The sequence below is a fragment of the Sebastes umbrosus genome, chromosome 18 (assembly GCF_015220745.1).
Source record: "Sebastes umbrosus isolate fSebUmb1 chromosome 18, fSebUmb1.pri, whole genome shotgun sequence".
Taxonomy (NCBI): Eukaryota; Metazoa; Chordata; class Actinopteri; order Perciformes; family Sebastidae; genus Sebastes; species Sebastes umbrosus.
In genome coordinates, this window is record NC_051286.1 from 17,035,443 (window position 1) to 17,052,071 (window position 16,629).

General features: G+C 37.6%; 1 protein-coding gene across 15 annotated transcripts in view; it reads left to right on the forward strand.

Moving 5' to 3' along the window:
• Window positions 1-5,865: 5,865 nt before the first annotated feature.
• si:ch211-245h14.1 (uncharacterized protein LOC563420 homolog) overlaps window positions 5,866-16,629 on the forward strand; it is a 30,747-nt gene continuing 19,983 nt past the window's right edge. For 11 of the 15 annotated variants that reach the window (XM_037750829.1, XM_037750832.1, XM_037750840.1 and 8 more), the window contains exons 1-8: window positions 5,867-6,145; window positions 6,258-6,326; window positions 6,982-7,103; window positions 7,219-7,279; window positions 7,692-7,904; window positions 15,234-15,302; window positions 16,144-16,316; window positions 16,432-16,492. In XM_037750829.1, the coding sequence (XP_037606757.1) occupies window positions 6,266-6,326; window positions 6,982-7,103; window positions 7,219-7,279; window positions 7,692-7,904; window positions 15,234-15,302; window positions 16,144-16,316; window positions 16,432-16,492 (760 nt within the window). In that variant the 5' untranslated portion in view covers window positions 5,867-6,145; window positions 6,258-6,265. Of the gene's footprint in view, window positions 6,146-6,257; window positions 6,327-6,981; window positions 7,104-7,218; window positions 7,280-7,691; window positions 7,905-15,233; window positions 15,303-16,143; window positions 16,317-16,431; window positions 16,493-16,629 lie in introns of all 15 variants that reach the window. The other 4 variants (XM_037750830.1, XM_037750838.1, XM_037750828.1 and 1 more) reach the window with 3 other exon arrangements.

Consider the following 16,629-nt stretch of genomic DNA (forward strand, 5'->3'; position numbering starts at 1 on the left):
TTTGCACATTAGACACAGAGGATTTTCTTCACAGATTATCTGTCTCATGCACTACTGTCAAGACATAGTGACCTTTTTATAAAAATAGCTTTTTATCATATTTGTTCAAAGTTACTGACTGCAGCTTTAATCCGTCACTATACAGTGAAGGTGAACATTTCTGAATCGTGCTTAAAGTGATGTGATCGTACATTTTCTGCCTTTGCCCCACATCTTAGTATTTTGTTTGATAGTAATTTAAGTTTTGAGCAAAGCTTGTTCAATCATGTTTTTATCATCTTAGAAACATTTTAAAAAATCCTACGTTATAAAGACAGATTCCATTTCACATGCTTTTACCTCCTCACACTTTGGTTATGGCAACAGCCGTTTTACCTGTCTGAACCAATCTATCCAGAACGGAGACACGTGACCACATCACACCTGTTTTAGCCTCCTTACACTGGCTTCCAGTTTGTTTTAGAATTGACTTTAAGATCTTATTCATTAATTTTAATGCTCCTCATTGCTTCACTCTTATTTCTGACCTTTTAGTACCATTCATATCTGTACGTGGTTTAAGATTCTAAGACAGACGTTGTTTTCTTCAGAGGCCTGGCTCAAGTCTCTCTTCTTCTCTTCTTTACTTGTATCAGGGAGCTTATCCTGATTTTACACAAGTTTTTTTCTATTTATTTGACCCAATTTGTCTTTTTAATTCTTTTATCTTGCATAACTGGAATTGGGTTTTATCTGTTCTTATGCCTCTGCGCCGACGACAGCCGTGGCCGGAGGCATTATATTTTCGGGTTGTACATACTGTACATCCGTCCAATTCTTGTGAGAGCGATATTTCAGGACCGCTTTAAGGGAGTTTCTTTAAATTTGGCACGAACGTCCACTTGGACTATAGGATGAACTGATTAAAATCTGGACGTCAAAGGTCAAGGTCACTGTGATCTCATGTTCATCCCATTCTTGTGATATATCAGGAACGCCTGAAGTGAATTTCTTCAAATTTGGTACAAATATCCACTTGGACTCAAGGATGAACTGATTACAAGTTGGTGGTCAAAGGTCACTGTGACCTCACAAAACATATATCAAGAATTCATATGCCAATTATGACAAGTTCACGCAAATGTCTTATAGGATGAAATAAAATGATGAAGACATTTTGGACAGACATGGATGTAAACTACTACTTGACTGGTTGGTGGAGGCATGCAAAAGTGAGGCGGTAGTTGTAGTTACTTATGATTTTATGTGTTGTAGTTTGCTGCCTTGTGTGAAGCACTTTGTAATGTGGGTTTGGAAAAGTGCTCTATTATTATAAATGTTTACCTCTCACTGTTAGATCATCCTATTCAAATGACATTTAAAAAAAAAAAAAACGTTGTATGATTTTGTTGCTCTCATATTTGTAACTATCCTAATATTTTGTTCTGGATGCTTTTATTGTGAAGCACATTTGTTTTGGGGAAAAAAAAATGCTCCATAAATAAATTAAATCTTCAGCCTCTTACTCAGACTCAAACATGTTTGATATAATCTTGATATTCGTAAACGAGATCAGCGAGTAGGACTGAGACATCTGTTTGTGTTAACTGTTGGCTCCGTCCTTAAATGCACTGATGCACTGCAGAGCTGGCGTGATCTGAAAGTCGGGCTGGAGGCCAAATCATCCGCTGAAACTTCTCTATTAAGACTCCTGCGTTTTCCGAATCAACCAGATGGACTTCTGATATCTGATTACCATCTTCTGGCCAATGTTTGCCACTGCTTGTAAAAGGAGTGAATGAACCAACAGTTGGTTAAGTAACTTTTTATTTATTCATGTATTAAAGCGGAAAAGACTGAAAATATCAAAACACTACAGCTGTGCACATTGAAAATAAAGTCTCTTCTATTGACACGATTAATGTTTGTGTTCAAAGACGCCACTGAAGAGGCTTCAAAAGACTGAATCTCACCATCTGGAGTAGTCACACATTTTCACTGTCTCCAACAGACTTGCATGTCATTACACAGAGAGCGCGATGTTACACAGTCAGACCCGCACAAAACTGTCTTTTATTCCGCAGTCATACATGGAGGAGACGAAGCAGAGCCACCAGGAGCTGTCTCGCCCCCTGCAGAAAGAAGAAACACTTCACCTACTGTCAGTGTCTGCCAACGGTGTCTGCTCCAAGACCAGACTATGCAGCTTTCAACACCGGCAGCCAAACTGGTGGAGAACATTGGACAGAACAGACAAACACACATCGGCTTGTGGGCCTTTACATTTCTTTATTTTCCAGCTCTCTACACTATGTCTGAGGCCAAACTGAAAAACCATGTTGTTAGTGTCACTCCCTCTGAGAGGCTCAAAGATCCCGGTGGGACCATAGCTGTCCAAACCTGCAAATAAGCAACAACATATTTTTGTATTATTATTTTTGTTTATTTAACCTTTATTTTTCCAGGATAGCCCCATTGAGATGTAATATCTCTTTTCCGAGGGAGTCCTGGCCAAGACGGCAGCATAAAAGTTTCACACATAAAAGCCCAAATAACAAACTTAAAAACAAAACAGCGAATAGTTAAAAAATTAAATCAGAAATTTCACATACAAGAAACAAGTAACAGATTTAAAGCTGCAGTGGGTCGAAACGGAGCAAATATGATTAAAGAAATATATTTTTATAAAACGGTCACTATATCCTGACAGTAGTGCATGAGACAGATAATCTGAAAAAGATCATGTGCCTCTGTGTTCTCCGGTGCTCCCAGTGGCATCTGCAAGATTTCACAGGCCGGAGGAAAACAAACCAATCAGAGCCGAGCTGGAGCCTTGCCGTCTCTGAGCAGCTGTAAATCACTCGCGAACTCCAATCAAACGGTCAAACTAGGCAGCGCTGATCAAATATGAATCAATATTCTGTTACTGTAATGCCTACAGTATTTCTCACCTCAAATGTTTTCAGAAACATCTTGTAGTGTACTGTTTAGCTGTAAAATTAGAAAGTTTTCTCCCGGCTGGTGGGCGGTGCTTGGTATTTCCTCAACTGATCTCAACATGGCTGCCGGGTCACAAACTTTCTCATTTCACAGTTAAACAGTTTGATCGGAATTGACAGCTGCCTCCGTTGAATGAAAAGCCAATAGGAACGCTCTCTCTCTGAAATGACCTGTGATTGGCCAAAGTCTACCGCTCTGGGATAGATTTTTTAAAGCCTGTAAAAAAGAGCCATGAGGAGGTGCAGAAGTCTAGTTTTTTCTCAGAACACTTGAATTACAATACGCTGAAAGGTTATTATGGAATTTTTGCCCACTAATGCCAAAAATATTCTGCCTACTGCAGGTTTAAAACAACAAAAAGTTGAAAACAACACAAGAAATTTCACATAAAAGCGATGAGTAACAGTCTCAAAGAAACAAACAGGAAATTGCATCAACCAAATAGGTCAGATAAAAGATAAAAAAGCTTATAGGCCTACAGATAAATACACTCTAATAAAGGCAATGTGCTTAGATTGTAACGTTATGTATTATGACTATGCAACAGTAGAGATAATGTCTGATTTTGGCTTTCTGATCACTAGTTCACTGTGCATGATGGAGTTCTTTATTTTTAACAAAATTGTTATGGACAAAGACATGTTTTCATATCGACAAATATAATACAATGGCAATGTAATCCGTGCTGATTCCAGCTTATTATCTTTTTTTAAAATTTAAATCATAATGATATAACAGCAGTTGGAGTTGGGGTGAGCTTCAATAATACACAAATCACATTTAATGAGCCGAGAGTAGATGTTCAAAATGCCCCCAAAAGATTATTTAATATACTATTCAGCATTATGAAACAGAGGATTGTTGGTGTCTGATACACCCATACAGAAGTTCATTTTACAAAATGTCAACAAATGTGTTAATGTAACTGAAGTGCAGAGGCATGGGACACTGAATTATCTGAGCAGGTTAAGATGTTGCAGTTTGTTAATAAAAGCTGTACAGTGCTGCACCCTGCTGGCTTTACTATATACATGAACATGCTGTGTTGCTGAAAAACATGTTGCCACCATACTTTTAGGCTGCCCTATCGCTCGGCCCTTATCCAGATTAGCCAAACGTGGCATGCCGATGCTTGGAGCAGACACCAAATGCAGCACCCAACAGGCCCCATGCACATCAGGTACCTGATTGGCAGCACCTGGAGCTCAAAACAAGAGTCTGTACCAACAGGAGAATACACTGTTTAGCATTGGCAGAGAATTTTGGCAAATCTTTCTTGGGCGCTAACCACATAATCAGCTGTGCTGCTCATCCCACAAATGCATGATCCTTACAAGTTGGACATCATTGTGAAGGTAAATAAACAGGCTTTCCAACATTGTAAAATACAATGCCAATTAGCATTGTAACAACAGAGAAATAATCCACCAAACACTAATTTCCAAACTTTTTTTTCTGCGTTTAGTTCCCCCTGCCCATAAAACCATGATGTGAATGTAGCTGAGTAGATGCACAGAATAGGATGCCACTTTTAGGTTTGGTGATGTTGTTGGCCTTTTTGGCAATGGTACTGCTGGAGTAGAAAGGAGTTTATGGAGTATTAAGGTGTGCAGCAGCAGCAGTTAAAAAAAGCTTTTAGGTTATCAAACACCTAGAAAATAGAGAATCTACAGCAGAGGAAGGAGTTATTGTTTTTAGTTAGTAAATGGATATTTTAGTTTAAATCCAGTAGTTGGCAGTAATGCAACATTTTGGATGTGAGTCGCCTTTAAAGACCAAAGAAGAAGAAGAGTAAGTTTCTCATAAGGTGCTTCTCATTTCATCATTTTTCGCCTCCTCATCTCCTCGCTCCTCGATCCTCCGGCTGTGACCCGGAAATCGATCTCAGTCCTCCATCTTGAAGGACGTCCCAATTCATAAAATGCGCATCGAGGAGCGAGGATACATCAACATCACTGCAGTTTTATACCGGAGGGAAGACAGATCACAGATCACAGATTAAAAGATTTATAGTTTAGTTGTCTTCTGATTCACCATCTAGTTATAATCTGTGTTAACTGTAGGTGTGAACAACAGACGGACCATGTTGATGGTGAAGTGTTCCAGCAGCAGAAGGACCTGCAGGATCTCTGCTTCACACACTGTCACTGGGGTTTATAAAACCTGACAAGGAACGGACCTCAATCAACTTTCTTCAATCATTAGAAAGAGTTTTCTTTTGATGATCTGTTATTTCACTCATTAACTTTTATTAAGGATACAGTTAAAGTCAGAGAGAGAAGGAGAGTCTGTCTTTTATACCTTTTACATCATTTATCCTCATTTCCATTCAGTCACATGAGGCTGATAATTCCTGAGTGTCGGGTTTGATATGCGTTACATCATTTCACTTTTCCCTCAAACATTCAGCCTAATACATAACTCCTACTATCAGAATATCAATAACTACAGACGCTAATAATGAATCAATAATATAAAGATATTGTGCCAGTAGAGATGGTTCCTGGTCCTCTAAACAGGACTCAGTCCACAGTAGAAATACAGACTGCAGCTGTTATTCATGTGCAGGTGTTTGTTAAACAGAGAGAAAACACTGCTGCTCTGATAACTCTGTTTCTTTATTAGTATTAGATCAGTTCAGACATAAACAGCTGTTAAAGCCGACTGACAGCTGATCCAGCTGTGATCAGCTGCTGCTGTCATCAGAAATGGACGTCGCTTCACGTGAAGCTTCAGAGGAAAGGACGTCTCATGTCTCTAAAAACATACTTCCTCGTTTCCTCTCTCCTCCAGTCTTTTCCTCGTTTCCGCTCGCATCTCCCGTGGGCGGGACTAAGACGCGAGGAGAGGAGTCGAGGAGAGGAGTCAAGCCGTATAAAAGAACAGATGGGAAAGAACCTTAGTTTCACTTTCTGTTGACTGTAAACGGGGTTGTTATTGTATGTGCGCACTTAGAGCAGAAATACGATCTAGACTGTTTTTTATTTTATATTTTGGTTAAATAATTGACAGCTACCTTCAGCAAACGGCTGATAGTAACGTTGATGGATCCAGGTTATTGAAGTAAATCATCTGTCGTGTGATTGGATCAGTTTGAAGGTTTCTTTCTCAGTTTCAACATCTTCTCTCCAGTACTGAAGAGTTTAGCTCGTCTACACAACTAAAGGTTTGTATCCTGATCTCTCACAAGGCATTTCAATACAACAACAGAGGAGAAAAAAATAGATCTACAAATCCATGTGATAAATCTGTCTGTTTTGTGTCTTGTTTTTCTGCAGGTGAAGTCATGTCACGTTTACTGAGGGAAATAAAACAACAGGACGAAGCAGCAGCTGCTGTGTTGGAAAGTAAGTGACTGTTTTTAGAGAGTTTAGTGCAAATAAACCACAAACATAGTAGCCTCAGTTTTATAAACACAGACGACTGTTAAACTGTCACATTGATGCTGAACTACAGTTCAATCGATTAAAATATTTAATCGCGATTAATCGCATGATTGTTCATAGTTAATCGTGATTATTCACAAATTAATCACATATTTTTTTATCTGTTCAAAATGTTCCTTAAAGGGAGATTTGTCAGGTATTTAATAAGATGGCAGTGGGAAAATAGGCTTGCTTTATGCAAATAAATGTATATATCTATTATTGGAAATCAATTAACAACACAAAACAATGACAAATATTGTCCAGAAACCCTCACAGGTACTGCATTTAGCATAAACAAATATGCTCAAATCATAACATGGCAAACTGCAGCCCAACAGGCAACAACAGCTGTCAGTTTGACTTGACTTGACTTGCCCTAAACTGCATGTGATTATCATTAAAGTGGGCATGTCTGTAAAGGGGAGACTCGTGGGTACCCATAGAACCCATTTGAAATCACATATCTTGAGGTCAGAGGTCAAGGACCCCTTTGAAAATGGCAATGCCAGTTTTTGCTCAAAAAATTTTGCGTAAATCGAAGAGTGCTTACCCAACACAACACCTGTTGTTGCAGAGGAAGGGCTACTCACTGACTCGGACATCCAGACGCTGACTAGAGAAGAACTAAATGAGCTGTTTGCTGGACGTGGGTATTTAAAACTGAGAAGGACCATCTTTGAAATAATACACAAAAAGGTGAGTTGACAAGTTGAAATGTGATTAGAGAGAGATTTAAATAGAGATAAATGACAATTGTACAAGTTGAATGCTGCATTGAAATAATTCTGTAATATAATATTTATTGTTTCAGAAGCCAGTTGATCAGGTCCTGAAAGAACTGAAAGAGTTCATCCCACATGAATCTTTCAGGGGTATGTATGTACAGCATTGTGATGAAGAAAAAAAAATGTTCTCATCGAATTCTGTGGCTGGTTCAGATGAGTTTAATTCACTGCACAGTGGAGACAGAAGTTCACAACAAAGCTGTAGATTTCTCTCTGACCAGAGTGAGTTTCTGGCCAGGATTATATACTGTACAGGGTTACAGGAAATAACAGGATAAACAAACAATGTACACAAAGACAATATATAAAAAGAATAGACATATAAAAGAGAAATAGAAATATAAAATCTTCTTCTTGACTTGCTAGCAGTTACTTTCACTTTCACATTCGTCAGCTATTTAGTTTTTTTTGCACCATGATAGCAGGGCAATAATATTACTGTATCTAAGTGTGTTACTGTTGTCATCCAGATTCTAACAACCTGATTCTCTCTGTCCAGATGCTCTGACTAACAACGGTGTCCTGGTTGATTACCTGCACATCCTCAAGGACATGAAGACCCAAATGAATCATGTCCAGAGTTTCCTTGATGCTCACATCTGTCTTCTGGAAGGATTCAGCACAAATCAGCCAAACCAGCAATCTGCCACCTGTGGTCCAGATCCAGTGTCCCACAATGGCCAACCTGATAGGCGTCAACAAGGAGCACCAGGTGAATCTCGCTCTCTTCAACTTCACACACACATTTAGCTGAGCTGAGCTGAGCTGAGCTTCCATTGTGACTGAAAATGGAGTTGATTTTTAAAGGACCAGTGTGTAACATTTAGAGGGATCTATTGGTAGAAATGGAAGATAATATTAATAAGTATGTTTTTCTTTAGTGTATAATCACCTGAAAATAAGAATCGTTGTGTTTTCCTTACCTTAGAATGAGCCGTTTATATTAGGGCTGTCAAAGTTAATGCGATAATAACATGACAAACGTTATAATACTGTTTTGATTCATTTTAATATCATTGTATCTTAAAGGGGAACTACGCCCATTTTTAAAATTCATACATGTTTAGTTGAATTAGTAGTTTTTATCTGGACACTCATGCTGATGATTGACACATAGTAAAATGCAGAGCGCGGAGGTTTACTCTTGACCGTAGAAACACATATCTGTAAATAAATATTCCAAATTCATTTATTAGCTTTTTTTCTACAGCTTTTGACCCTATCCCACTGCCTTATTCAGCGAACAGTATGTAACTTGCTCAGTTATAACGTCTCTCTGCTACATATAAGTGTTAAGTTAATCTATTTGGTTTAGTTTATTTTTATTTTTGGAGTTAGTAATTACATTATGTCATTTGTCAGGTACAAGTACCTCAGCCACTGATGTTCCAAAGGAGTCCCTCAATGTCCAAACTGATGGCGGTCCACAAGGAGCACGAGGTGAATCTCACTCTCTTCCACTTCACACTCTCATTACATGTTCAATGATTATTTGAGATTCCATTATGACTCAAAATGAAGTTATCTTTTTAGAGTTGATTTATAAATTATGTCCTATTAGATTTGGAGTCAGTAAGAACATATACACCATTTTATGTTGCAGACTCTTACTTTGGTACAGGTACCTCGGGCGCTGGTGATCAAACGTTGTTCTTTACTGGCCAAACTGATGGGCATCCACTATATTCCATATTCATTTATTAGCTTTTTTCCGCAGCTTTTGACCCTATCCCACTGCCTTATTCAGTGAACAGTATGTAACTTGCTCAGTTATAACGTCACTCTGCTACATATAGGTGTTAAGTTAATCTATTTGGTTTAGTTTATTTTTATTTTTGGAGTCAGTAATTGCATTTTCATTTGTCAGGTACTAATACCTCAGCCACCTATGATCCGATGGACTCCACTAATGGCCAAAGTGATGGCGGTTCACAAGGAACACAAGGTGAATCTCACTCTCTTCAACTTTACACTCTCATTACATGGTTAATCAGTAGTATTCAGTTTGAGGTTCCATCATAACTCAAAATGGAGTTGATTTTGAAATTATATACTATAAGATTTGAAGTCACACAAAAATGTGAAAGGCTCTCTCAGGAGCCAGTGTTTGGTTTGTCCGTTCTGGGCTACTGTAGAAACATGACAGACTCCATGAAGAGGACCTGCTCCCTTTGTAGATATGAAGGACTCATTCTAAGCTAACGGAAACACAATGATCCTTAGTTTCAGGTGATTATACATTAACAACAAATAGTTATGAATATTATATTCCATTTCTATTAGTTCCCGAAATGCTACACACTGGACCTTTAATCTAATAAATCAAAGCAGATTCAAAGCCTTGACATATTTTTATCTGGACACTCGTGCTGTTGATGGACACAGTAAAATATCTATCTATCTGTATGGTTTAGTTTATTTTTATTTTTGGAGTCAATAATTCTATTATGTCATTGGTCAGGTCCAAGTACCTCAGCCACTGGTGGTCCGATGGAGTTCCTCAATGTCCAAACTGATGGCGGTCCACAAGGAGCACGAGGTGAATCTCACTCTCTTCAACTTCACACTCTCATTACATGTTTTATCAGTAGTATTTAAGATTCCATTATGAAAAGGTCAGAAGGTCTTTTTTTAGAGTTAATTATGTACTATCATATTTGAAGTCAGTAAGTACATTTATGCCATTTAATGTTACAGACTCATTACCTGGTGCAGGTACTTCAGGCGCCAGTGGTCAAATAACGCTCCATATTGTCCTTACTTCAAATGTTTATTTTCCATTTCTGCCAGGCCTTCTATCAACCCATTTTTAAATACTTTATTTTAACTTTTTTATACTGAAATAACTTTAATCCAGTAAAGTGAATCATGCACAAAGCCCACAGTGGAGTTAAATTGTGTGTTGGGGAGTCATATCTGACTTTGGACCTTTTATACAACAGCTGCTTAAAAAATTAAATTCAATTTTTTTTCTTTTGCTAAATATACACTACCATTCAAATGTTGGGGATTCACCTCTTATATTGATTGTTACCTCCGCCAAGACCGAAGGTCTAGGAAGGAGAGCTTTTCTTCTTTCCTTCAATAATGGCTATTTTAACAAAGGAAATAATAATAAAAACTGTATAATTCAGACACCAACAATCAAATGTAGTTTTGGCCCAAAAAGAAGAAGAATTAAATGATTCAAACTTCCATTTAGTTGATGTCCCCACGGTGTTGCATGACTATATTTCCCCCCAAATACCCTTCAGTTTTGATTTTGTTCTCCAGACCAGAAAAGCACAAGTGAGCTTTGATCATTATTGAACCACAACGGTGCAACTGGGCTCTAAATATTCTGGGAGCCCGTTTTTCTTTGGGCCCTCTGCAGTCTGGTGGTTAGATTGAAGAGGTTTAAACTGTGATTTGTCAGTCCATAGTATGTTCATCTGATATTCCAACAGTACTAACCCTAGTCTAACCTTCTATTTCTGTTGTGAAGTTTGAGGAAGAGTTTTGCTAAAGCAACATGTTGCCTGTTAATTCCAGCTTGTTATGGCATTATTGTGCACTTGACACTGAAACAAGAACTGGTTTCTATATTTCTATCTGCAAACATTTTGATGCTAAGCTTCCAGTTTCTTTACCAATGACTGATGATTTCTTCTATTCCTATTGAGCTGTTGCTCAGAGGGATCTTTTTTCCTTTCTGTCCTTTCAATTGTCAGTCTGGTTGAACCATTGTAGTGTTTTGTTCTCCATGTGCTAAACAAACCCTTCATACAAAATAACATCTATTTATAAAGAGGACATTCTACAACCTAAAAGCATGAAAGACCTTTCAAAAATATAGAGTAGTGCTCTCAGCCATCTGACTGAGAAGTTTGTCTTCGGAGATTTCTGCCAGAAAGGGTTTATTTTAACCCAAAACATGATCTTTTCCTAAACCTAATCAAGTTTGTTGCCCTAAACCTAAGGAGATTTCTAGAGTCACCTGAAGGCAAACTTCTCACATGTGCGCTTTTGTGGCAGGAGATTCCAAACTTTATATATATATATATATATATATATATATATATATATATATATATATATATGTGTGTGTCTTATACACGTTCATCTTTCTCTCTCTAGCCAAATTGAAGTACAGGATGGTTTCCAGCGGTAACACCTTGGGTGCCCATCTCAACCTGATGCAGAGAGTGAAGGATCAAGTTCAGAATCAGCTTCAGCTTGTTGAAAGAGATCAGGATCATGAGATCACTTTTCTCTTCTGCCCGATCAGTTCACGCATTGCTACTGATGTTAAGGCAGCAATGACTGATGTTAAAGGTAAGGGAAAGATTTGTCACTCCATTCATATTGAAATGGAAATTGCATCTAATTTATTTGTGATTTGGTTTTTATCTTTTAATTAATTTTGAATTACAAGTTTCTTTCTGACTTATATAATAAAAGTTAAGTTATCAAGTCTCTCAGAATTGCCTTCCACACTTAACCTTACAATTAATTTTTTCCATCCTAACTATCTCATTCTCCCTCCTCTTTTTTAGTGTCCTCAGATGATACACCTGTCATTCTGGTGTTGATGCACCACACACATGAGGTCAAGCACACATCATCTCTGCAAACATGTCGTTACGACAATAAAGTTGTGTTGTACGTTCATGTTTTCTTCCATGACACAATAAAAGGATTACTGAAGTGTGACGAAAATAACGCTGCTGTCTCTAAGATACAAAACGAATTACTGAAGCGCTTCTTCCCGGGAAGTATAGATAGCAGGGGAAATCCCCAGGGTATGGGAGCTGGTGGTTTGGCTGGTAATACTTCTGGTAGAGGTGGTGGTAACTACAGGGGCCCTGATGTTGACAGTAGGAGCAGTGGTCATAGTATGTGGTCATCTGCTTGGTGGCGTGGTCAGTAGAGTTAGCAATGTAGGTGATGGTCATGATGGTGATGATTATTTCAGTTCACATCACAAGTAAAACAATATGCAATGGATTACATCAACAGCAAAAATAAAACAGGCAATTGATTGATTCAGACCATTTACCGATTGCAAAAAAGCATTATTTTATCCTCGTTGGTAAAAAAAGAACAGCTACTGATTGTGGTCTGATGATGTTAGTATTCATGCAGCGACGTACATGAAACCTGCTTTGGTGGAGGTCTGTGCTCTCTGAGTGCACTTCTAGTCTTATAATTAAATGCATTTCCTATAATCACATGTCCAATATTCAGCTCTCCAGTTGTTATTGTTGTTTCTGTATATATATTAAGATGAATGTACAATAAGTGATTAAAGAGTGTCGCACAGCTCAGTTACCGGCAAAAGGATGACCTTTTGTCTATTTATCAGGACACTTGCTAAATAATGAACGCAAAAATATAGATTCAAAATAAAGATGTTTACTTTAAAGTGTGAATGTGCATTTTTGCTGTCCCTTATTGTAAAGTCATGTTGCAGAAAGTGTATGTAAGGTGTGATGATTAATATACCTAATACTTTAAATAAACTGCAATTATTGGTGTAAAAAGTGTCTGCATCAGCCTCATATGAATGACTAAATACCATGAACCTATCATGTATCTTTTCCACGTACACAGTGTAAGAATAGTGTGTGGATCCAAAATCACTTTGATTCTATCAGGAATTACTCAATAATAATAATAATAATAATAATTAGGGCTGTCAAAGTTAATGCGATAATAAGATGTTAACACATTCGTTTTAACACCACTAATTTCTTTAACGCATTAACACAATCGATCTTCGGAGGTTGTAGCGGCCTCAGTTTTAAAGCAAGAGAGAAGATACTGGTTTCGTATGAAACTACAAAACCTAAGGAACCATATGTCATACTTTCGTGTCGCGAAGGAGGCTAAATAACACTCCACACCTATGCTAAATTGCGGAAAAACTGTCATGGCCATTTTCAAAGGGGCCCCTTGACCTCTGACCTCCAGTTATGTGAATGAAAATTGTTTCTATAGGTACCCGCGAGTCTCCCCTTTACAGACATGCCCTCTTTATGATAATCACATGCAGTTTTGGGGAAAACCATAGTCAAGTCAGCACACTGACACACTGACAGCTGTTGTTGCCTGTTGGGCTGCAGTGTGCCATGTTATGATTTGAACATATTTTTTATGCTAAATGCAGTACCTGTGAGGGTTTCTGGACAATATCTGTCATTGTTTTATACATACAATGGATAAAGCAAGCATATTTGTCCACTCCCATATTTACAAGTGTATTAAATACAGGACAAATCTCCCTTTAAGGTACATTTTGAACAGATAAAAAATGTGCGATTCATTTAACTATGGACAATCATGTGATTAATCGTGATTAAATATTTTAATCGATGGACAGCCCTAATAGTAATAATACTAAATAGTGCAATCAAGTCAACTTTGCACAGTTCACCTCACCACATGAAACACAAAACACTGTTCAAATTTTTTTAAGAGCCATGCATTATCAAATTATGACAAAATTATATCAAAATTTTCTGTATGGCTTACTACTAAGATACAATATCTCTTTCTCAACTTGGCTCCAAGGTGTGTAAAATACAGCTGTAATCTTTTGACACGACAGACAATATTTCATATTTAGTAGTGATCACAGCTGATTACAAAGTCTGACCTAGACAACAAGTCTAACCTACATTTTTTAGAAACATTTACCGAAACTCAATTGAATTCTTCAAGTTAATATTTACTTCTGTGCAAAATGTGTACTAGGTCAAGTGTCCGATGCAAAATCCAAGATCCAAAATCCAAGATCCAAAATGTCAACAAATGTGTTAATGTAACTGAAGCGCAGCTACATGTGACATTGAATCATATGAGCAGGTTAAGATGTTGTTAATAACAACAGCTGTACAGTGCTGCACCCTGCTGGCTTTGCTATATACATGAACATGCTGTGTTACTGAAAAACATATTGCCACCATACTTTTAGGCTGTGATGCACAGCTGGAAGGATCTATAGAGACAAACCACTGCTTTAAAAATTAAAAAGCACTGCTCTAATTAGCAGCAGAATGGAGGTCAACGGGGCTGAACTGAACCAACATCTTGGTCACATCTGGCAGGTAAAAAAGTCTGTAAACACACAGACTTGCACATGGCTTCGGCCCTGGACTGCTTTTTCATTCATCCGTTTTTTATATCCATATGTACCGTATACTGTGTATACTGGACTATTTTGCACTATTTTAAGTATTTTACTAGTTTTAGTACTATATTAGTATCATTATTTTTAACTTTACAATTGCCCCTCGGGGACAAATAAAGTGATTTGAATTGAATTGAATTGAAAATAAATAGTTCCCTCTGCCTATAAAACCATGATGTGAATGTAACTGAGTAAATGTACAGAATAGGATGCAACTTTTAAGTTGGCTGATGTTGTTGGCCTTTTTGGCAATGGTACTGCTGGAGTAGAAGGGGTTTATGGATTATTAAGGTGTGCAGCAGCAGCAGCAGTTAAAAAAAGCTTTTAGGTTATCAAACACCTAGAAAATAGAGAATCTACAGCAGAGGAAGGAGTTATTCTTTTTGTTAGTAAATGGATATTTAGTTTAAATCCAGTAGATGGCGGTAATGCAACATTTTGGATGTGAGTCGCCTTTAAAGACCAAAGAAGACGGAATAGGTTTCTGTTAGTTTCACTTTCTGTTGACTGTAAACGGGGTTGTTATTGTATGTGCGCACTTAGAGCAGAAATACGATCTAGACTGATTTTATTTTATATTTTGGTTAAATAATTGACAGCTACCTTCAGCAAACGGCTGATAGTAACGTTGATGGATCCAGGTTATTGAAGTAAATCATCTGTCGTGTGATTGGATCAGTTTAAAGGTCTCTTTCTCAGTTTCCTGTCAACATCTTCTCTCCAGTACTGAAGAGTTTAGCTCGTCTACACAACTAAAGGTTTGTATCCTGATCTCTCACAAGGCATTTCAATACAACAACAGAGGAGAAAAAAATAGATCTACTAATCCATGTGATAAATCTGTCTGTTTTGTGTCTTGTTTTTCTGCAGGTGAAGTCATGTCACGTTTACTGAGTGAAATAAAACAACAGGACGAAGCAGCAGCTGCTGTGTTGGAAGGTAAGTGACTGTTTTTAGAGAGTTTAGTGCAAATAAACCACAAACATAGTAGCCCCAGTTTTATAAACTGTCACATTGATGCTGAACTGTATTTAGATTAGGGCTGTCTATCGATTAAAATATTTAATCGCGATTAATCGCATGATTGTTCATAGTTAATCGTGATTATTCACAAATTAATCACACATTTTTTTATCTGTTCAAAATGCACTTTAAAGGGAGATTTGTCAAGTATTTAATACTCTTATGGCAGTGGGAAAATATGCTGCTTTATGCAAATTTATGTATTTATTATTGGAAATCAATTAACAACACAAAACAATGACAAATATTGTCCAGAACCCCTCACTGGTACTGCGTTTAGCATAAAAAATATGCTCAAATCATAACATAGCAAACTGCAGCCCAACAGCTGTCAGTGTGTCAGTGTGCTGACTTGACTATGACTTGGCCCAAACTGCATGTGATATTCATAAAGTGGGCATGTCTGTAAAGGGGAGACTCGTGGGTACCCATAGAACCCATTTATGTTCACATATCTTGAGGTCAGAGGTCAAGGAACCCATTTAAAAAATGGCAATGCCAGTTTTTCCTCACAATATTTAGCGTAAGTTTGGAGCGTTATTTAAACCTCTTTATCCACAACCTAGTATGATGTGGTTGGTACCAATGGATTCCTCAGGTTTTTGTAGTTTCATACGATACCAGTACCTTCAGCTTCGAGCTTTAAATCTGAGCCCGCTACAACCTAAAAATCTCAATTTGCGTTAACGTGATAAATAAATTAGTGCCGTTAAAACAAATTTGCGGTAACACGTTATTATTCCGTTAATTTTGACAGCCCTAGTTCAAATCGAAGAGTGCTTACCCAACACAACACCTGTTGTTGCAGAGGCAGAATTACACACTGACTTGGACATCCAGTCGCTGACTAGAGAAGAACTAAATGAGCTGTTTCCTGGAAATAAGAAATTCCAACTGAGAAGGACCATCTTTAAAATAATACACAAACAGGTGAGCTGACAAGTTGAAGTGTGATTAGAGAGAGATTTAAATAGAGATAAATGACAATTGTACAAGTCGAATGCTGCATTGAAATAATTCTGTAATATAATATTTATTGTTTCAGAAGCCAGTTGATCAGGTCCTGAAAGAACTGAAAGAGTTCATCCCAAGTGACTCTTTCAGGGGTATGTATGTACAGCATTGTGATGAAGAAAAACAAAATGTTCTCATCCAATTCTGTGGCTGGTTCAGATGAGTTTAATTCACTGCACAGTGGAGACAGAAGTTCACAACAAAGCTGTAGATTTCTCTCTGACCATAG